At 34.6% G+C, this 7,567-nt stretch overlaps 1 protein-coding gene across 1 annotated transcript; it reads left to right on the top strand.

The window, feature by feature from the left end:
* Positions 1-3,644: 3,644 nt before the first annotated feature.
* LOC107729141 (uncharacterized) lies at positions 3,645-5,672 on the top strand. Its single transcript, XM_016539527.1, has 4 exons — positions 3,645-3,891; positions 4,196-4,283; positions 5,135-5,195; positions 5,278-5,672. The coding sequence occupies exons 1-4, from the start codon at positions 3,645-3,647 to the stop codon at positions 5,653-5,655; spliced, it is 774 nt and encodes a 257-aa protein (XP_016395013.1). The 3' UTR covers positions 5,656-5,672.
* The last annotated feature ends 1,895 nt before the right edge of the window (positions 5,673-7,567 follow it).

Raw genomic sequence — 7,567 nt, 5'->3', positions numbered from 1 at the left:
AAAAGGAGAAATATTTGGCACTGCTACACAGAAAAACTGCACCACGCGCTTCGATAATGTTGATCAGAGTCATGTTGGGTCATATTACTTCAGACTTGAAACCAATGGTGAATTGAAATATAGCTACTCAGCTACACACTCACAAGTTCAAATTACCGTCTTAGGTGAGTGTCATATTGTTCATGATGCTTCTACAGTGTGACTGTACATGAAAAAGAAATCTACTACTGTACAATATATACCTTCATTATTGGATAAATGATCTATAATAGTGGCGTCCGTTGCTATGGCGCAAAGAGCGCTCTGTTCATAATCACTAAAAAAGCTGTCACTCATCTTTGTTCATCGCGATCTCACAAAGATACGTTATTATCATTAAAGTTCTCTACACTGCACAACGAATCTCTTATTTAGATTGCATCAACATTGTTATAATGAGATGATTCGTGCTGAACACAATACCTGAAAAAAACCTCCGGCGATTTGAGCGGTGTGAGTGCATTCTAACTTAAAATGTCTGTGATTGGCTACATTGCTCCACGCTGCAAAAACACGTTGAAACAGAAATTACCGCAAATCATTACACACTGGATAGTTTGCCAAATCTGCAATAAAATGCCATTAATATAGCTTTAACTGAGGGTGCTTAAGATTTCGTAGCACCCCCGTAGAACCGGGCCTGGATAAACTTAATCTGATCCCTGATAACATAAATACTGTGAATATAGTGCAATAACTACAGTAACTGCAGCAAACACATGACAATGCTCTAGACAGCATTGAATGCAAAGTGCATTGTTTATGGTGAAAATAAAAGTAAATTGACATGGAAAAGTTGCAATTTTACCATAAAAGCATGCAAGAGAAGCATACTTTCTTTCACACAGTCAAAATATGAATTTCAGCACTGAAAAGACACTAAGGAGTTGCAAAAACCACAAAAGCATGTTTAAATGATTTAAACTTTTCATATAGCTTAAGTTGAAGAAGATTTTATCATATAAACTACATTACAGCATGCTATATGGTGTAATATCTTGCATGGTGTGTGCATCACAGAGTATGGCGACAATGGTAAACAGGTTGATGGTGATTGACTATACAGTCAGCTGTGCACAGGCTGCATGCTAGAAAAGCTGTGAAATGGGTGTAGCACTGTGACAAACGTCTTCATTTACAGAAAATGCATATGGGAAGACAGAAGGAGATTTAGTTCCCCTTTTGTAAATTTTGTTATAGAGCAACATGTTAAAGTTACGCTACAGCATTTTGAAATGCACGGTTTCGATAGAAAACTTTGTGAAACTGCGCTTAAACCAGTGAAATTACAAGAAACTTCTAAAAACCCAATGCAATGATCAAACACTGGGGAACAAGTCAATATGATTTTCTGTGGCAACCGACAACATTAGATGCTGCGCATTAAAGGGATATTTCACTCAAAAATGAAAATTACCCCATGATTTACTCACCCTCAAGCCATCCTATGTGTATATGACTTTCTTCTTTCAGACGAATCCAATCAGAGTTATATTAAAAAATATCCTGGCTCTTCCAAGCTTTATAATGGCAGTGAATGGGTGTTATTTTTCAATAGTCCAAAAGAAGTCCAATAAAGCGCATCCATCTATCATAAAAAGTGCCTCACATGGCTTCAGGGAGTGAATAGAGGCCTCCTGTAGCAAAGCGATGTGTTTTTGTAATAAAAATATCCATATTTAAAACTTTATAAACAGTAATCTCTAGCTTCCGCTAACTGTGGTACGCGCATTCACAATAACACCGTTCCGGCGGATGACGTACGACGTAGCATAAGGTCCGGTGAGAATATGCTAGTCTCTCGAGAACTAACGTTTGTTTACAGGAGCAAAGGAAGCAAAGTTTCCTTACTTTAGCAAAGGAAAACCAGTCTTCTCTTGGCTTATATCAAAATCCTCAGACATTTTTCTTTACAAATCTTCATTTTGTACTTCTAATTCGTGACCAGTGTTTTGTTTTGCTCTCTCCGCTGTGTTTCTGCATTCGTCACTTCTCACCGGACCTTACGCTACGTCGATCTGCTCTTTATTGGACTTCTTTTGGACTATTGAAAAATAACACCCATTCACTGCTATTATAATTTAAAGCTTGGAAGAGCCAGGACATTTTTTAATAAAACTCCGATTGGATTCGTCTGAAAGAAGAAAGTCATATACACCTAGGATGGCTTGAGGGTGAGTAAAGCATGGGGTAATTTTCATTTTTGGGTGAACTATCCCTTTAAACAATGTTTTGGCTAAAGAAAAGGTAATGCAAAGGTTTTCATCAATCTTTTGAATCATGACAACTTCTAATGAAATTATGTTCAACCAACAAACTACACCGAGTTAATAATTTGTAGCATAAAAAAAATCAACATTATTATGTTAACAGAGCTCAAAATAATCAAAATAATGTTTGCACATAAAAATGAAAATTGTCAACGTTTATCGCCCTCATTCCAAACCTGCATGACTTCCTTACTTTTCTGAGAAAGGAATTTTGAGAAATGTCTCAGTATCTTTTCATCCATACAATGGAAGTCAATGGGGTCCAATGTTGTTCCCAACATTCTTCAAAATATCTTTTTGAAATAAAGTCATACAGGTTTGGTGAGTAAATGACAGAATGTTAATTTTTGGGTGAAGACTTTTTATAACTGAGTACTACTGTAGTCAGAAGAGTAAAATGAGTTCTTCAGCACAATAATGGCATTTTCACCAGTGTGGCGCTTTGTAGACGGAACTAACTTAATAATTGTGGTTTGTTCCTCTTTTCTACTTTAGGAAACTATTAGCTCTAGGTTATGTTTTTTTCTTCTATTTTTGTCATGAACACATTTGTATTCATCTACAGTGAACTGAACTTAAATTTACAGAATAAAATAATGTTAATATACCAACTTACTGAAATGCTAAAATATGTTTTGTTGTTTTCTTATAATATACTGACAACCACCATAAAAGACTGAATTATAAATTAAATAAAATAAATTTAAATAAGATGACTTGCTCTTTTTCACTTTAGATTTAACACTAGATTTATTATGTTTCACAGGAAGGGAACTTGCTTTTAACCAATTAACATGGTTTTACCGCGGCATTTCTAGTGTTTTACCATTAAAATTAAGAACGTGTTTTTTTTTTTACACTGTAGAGATCATTAAAAATTAATAAAATCTATACAGACGTATTAACAAAAATGTCTAAAAATGACAAAAACACAACAAAATTAATAAAACTTTAAAAAGAAAATGAAAAATATATATAAAAAACTGATTCAAAATATTAATAAAAACTATGACAGTGTCTCAGTGATACTAAATGAATACTAAATACCAATTCAATATTACATTTAAAATTATTATATTTTAAATGTACTAAATAGCAGCTTTATCATTACAGATGTGTAAATACAAATTTAAATACATTAAATATCCTGTTAGATTTCTTAGGGAACTTGCTGTTAACATGTTTTTTTTACCATGGTATTTTTAGTGTTTTATCATTCAAATTCTGAACATGTTTTACACTGTAGAGACCATCAAGATCTTCTGTATCACAACAATTATATTTTCTCTTTCAGTTGCACCCAAAATCTCCAGCTCTTGCAGCCGAAGCAGTGTAATGGCGTGTGTCTGTGAGGCTCATGGGAATCCCTGCCCTACACTAGAGTGGCGTCTGTCCGGACATGTGCTCGCTAACTCTACAGAAACCTCCATCAGTGAGGAGACGTTAGGAAGCACAGGAGTGAAGAGCATCCTGAACATCCATCAGTCCCTCACAGACACGGACGTCCTGCAGTGTTTCAGCACAAACAAACACGGCAGCGGCAGCCAACAGTTTCAGGCCATCCCACCGCCACAAGACACACGTGAGAAACACAACAACAGCTTTATCTGATCAGCAAGAAAGATCACAAATTATATCTTTATCCATGTGAAAAAGAAGTAGCTTAATTGTACTGAAAAAACTACTTGCAGATAATTCGAACCCGCAACCTTTGGGTTACGAGTCCGTCTCTCTAACCATTAGGCTCTAACCACTTTAGAGTACACTTTTAAAAAGTTTAGTATGTAATAATGTCAATTTCACATCTGAGATTGTTAAATGAGTTTCAGTGAGATCTCCTGAACTATGAAAGACCAACCTCTGAGCAACAAAACACTGTTTTCCAGGTTTCCATCATCCGTCGGTGCTGCTCGGAGCTGCTGTCGGTGCGTCAGTGATGATGATCGTGTGCATCGTGATGCTCTGCTATGAACGGTGGGAACAAAGAAGAAAACATGATAATCACAAAATTGGTGTAATGTATGATGAGAATATATATATATACACATACACACACACATTAGAGATTTTTTCAGCTATTATGGTAAATGTTTTATAAAGTATAAAGCATAACACAGGGTCATTATACTAAAAAATACTTTTTAAAGCAAATAAATGTTAACTGAAATAAAATACAAATAATTATAAGTACTGAAATAACTAATTAAACTAAAATTAATTTAAAAAAATCTAATTTAAACTAATAAAGATTACAAAAACACAACAAAATTACTAAAACTAAAGTAAAATAGTATTAAAATAAAATCTTGTTTTAGTAATTGTGTATGTTTAGCTTTTTTATTGCTATTTAGTACAGTTAAAATATTTTAACTTTAAACGTAATATTTAATGTGTTATTTTAGTATCACTATGACGCTTTTTTTATTAATATTTTTAATCAGTTTATATTTTTTTATATTATCATATTAAATCATGTTTTAGTAATTTTGTGTTTTTGTCATTTTTGGTTATATATTTGTGTTTATGTGTCTATATAGTTTCTTTTTTATTATTTATTTTTATGTCAGTTTTTTATTTCAGTTCGTCAGTTTAAACTAAGTGAAATTGTTGCTTCAGAAACTAGCTGAAATCAAATATAGACTTTAGACTTCAAAACACTTTTTTTAAAATGGTTTTAGTTTTAGTTAACTATAATAATCCTGGATCACACATTGTTCTGATGAGACTTTACCTGCTTTTAGCTTCATCACAAGGAGGATTTGTGATTCTGATTGAGATTTTATATAAGCATCAATTTTTCAAAGATCTGAAAACATGTTTTTCAGAAGAGGGAAAGAAAAACCTTCACAGACCAGACAAGACGACAGATCTGGACTCATTCTGACGGTGAGTTATTCATCCTCAAAGACATTACAGACAGTCGTGCAGCAGATCTTTTTCACTCATTTTGCCGTTTCTTCTCCATCAGGCCGTTTCTCTGGATAATGACAGTGAGATTGTTTACGCCAATAAAGGCATGCTGTCATCCGCGGCACCGAGTGCACCTGAATCTCTTCATTATTCCTCCATCGACTTCACAAACGCTGACCCGCCGTCAGGAGAGATCAGGGGCATCGCCTCGCTGACCAGTGAATACGCTGCGGTCCGACAGCGTCCTGCAGGAGCCGCAGACGCAGAGAACAACACCTCAACATCTGAGACAGAGCCCAAAAAAACAGACATGACAGCAAAGATCACGGACACGTCCTCACCGGCATCAGAAGACGTGATTTATGAAAACACGAGCCATCGCTACAGACCGAAGGAAGCGCTGGTCAGCGCAGATGATGCTGAAAAACAAGACTGAACCAAAACCTTTGAATCTTTGAGAATCTAGAAAAATCTACACTTTTAGACAGCAGGGATCTTATCTATGCACAATCACCTTGTAACACTCCAAAGAGAAAGGAAAACTTGAAATCGCATCATATGACCCCTTTAAAAAAAAAAGAAAAAAGGAGCTCCTTCTGAAGAGATACCCCAGAAGGAGCTGTATAATTTATTTTTATGTATTTTATTATACACCAATGTCTTTAATTTCCTATTCAAAATATATTTTTTATTACTATTTTTACTTTTTTTTTTAAATACAATTTTTAATTATCAGTTGTGTTTTAAGACATGTACATCAGCTTCATCCAATGTCTCTGAAAAAGCAATAGCCTACAATCTCTAATAATAATAATAATAATAATAATACATTTCAAGATGAAGACTGATATTACTTGATTCTATAAATGTTTTCATAAACATCTGACAGCTTTGACAAACAACTGTGAAAGCTTATTAAATTTTATTATCGTTTTAAATTAAATTGATTCAATTCAGTTGAAGTTTATTTGTATAGCACTTTTCACGATGCAAATCGTTGCGAAGCAGCTTTACAGAAAATTTTACATTAAAGTGTCTACATTATATTTAGTTCCTACATTAAATTAACTGTGAGGAAGTATGCTACACATGTCTGTATTTCTATTTTAATATGCATTGTGATGTCATCATTTTAATTAAATAGACAACAGGAAGTGAAGTGGTGCCTCGTGGTCATCTCTGACTGATGTCAACTTTTGGCTACTTTAAAAACAAATTAATGGCAGGTAAAATTGCAGAACATTTTGTCTCAGAATACAGGCAACCCTGTAATCATGCCAACAGTCATCACAAACACACTGCAAATGTGAGCTATTCAAAGGCTAAAAGCACCCAAGAGGAAGTGAAACACACAAATTACAACTTTGGCAACCCGTTTCCTAAAAGAATTAGAGGAGAAGCGCAAAACGGGAAACATTCATGAATGAGGGTTTAGGTTTAAACCACTTAACGTTACCACAGAGATGAGGGCGCGCACACATTAATGATCTTAAACACATGCAGGTATTTACTATTTTCTGATTCACTTCTGTCTGTGTAGATTCATCCTGCGGTCATCATAAATGATCTTGATATTAACACATTAATCATCAAGAATCACATTTGACTGAAATCCATCCTGCCAGATTTTGAAGTTTATTAAATATCATAAACAGCTCATATGATCTGAATGGCTAAACTCGGTCTTTCTCTGCTGCCATCTAGATATAAGATTTTACACCTCAAACACCCCGATAATGGTTTTGACAAGTGCAGCTTTCTTGAAACCGGAAGTTGTGGCCAGGCATTTTATTTAAATCTGCTTGGTTCATATCGTAACCTGACCAAACCACACTTCAAAATGAACAAACTCAAGCCACTTCTTTCACAAACAGTTCGTGGAATGACATTCTCACGCTATATTTACATTTATTTTAATAATTAGTCTGTTTTCGGAAAGACTGTACATTTATATATGTGCTTAAAGTTAAAGATGAGCTCAGAGCTACAGGATAAGCAGCAAAAGACACATTTTCATTTTGTGTGAACTTTAAAAAGTAAATGTATGTAAGTTTTTTACCTTGAAATATCAGTTTCAGAATCACTCTGATGGTAAAATGACTTCTAATAAGACGAATAAATGTTTCTTATTTTTCCAAATGTCTGTTCTGGGAGTAGCAGTAACGGTCAACTTGGATCACGTGTGCCTTAATAACCAATCACATTACAGCCTTGACGTCATTGAATTTCAGTCAGAGTTGTGCGACACTCAATCGCCGTTTACGGATCCCATAGGAATGAATGAGAACTTGAAGTGCCGTAAGCTGAATCCCACCTGTCGCAAAAAGTCAGTGACTTCTCTTATAAAA

The sequence above is a fragment of the Sinocyclocheilus rhinocerous genome, unplaced genomic scaffold, assembly GCF_001515625.1.
Source record: "Sinocyclocheilus rhinocerous isolate Xijiao unplaced genomic scaffold, SAMN03320098_v1.1 scaffold3263, whole genome shotgun sequence".
NCBI classification, from domain to species: Eukaryota; Metazoa; Chordata; class Actinopteri; order Cypriniformes; family Cyprinidae; genus Sinocyclocheilus; species Sinocyclocheilus rhinocerous.
The sequence above is the reverse complement of the archived record's forward strand: the minus strand, read 5'-3'. Positions and strand labels throughout refer to the sequence as shown.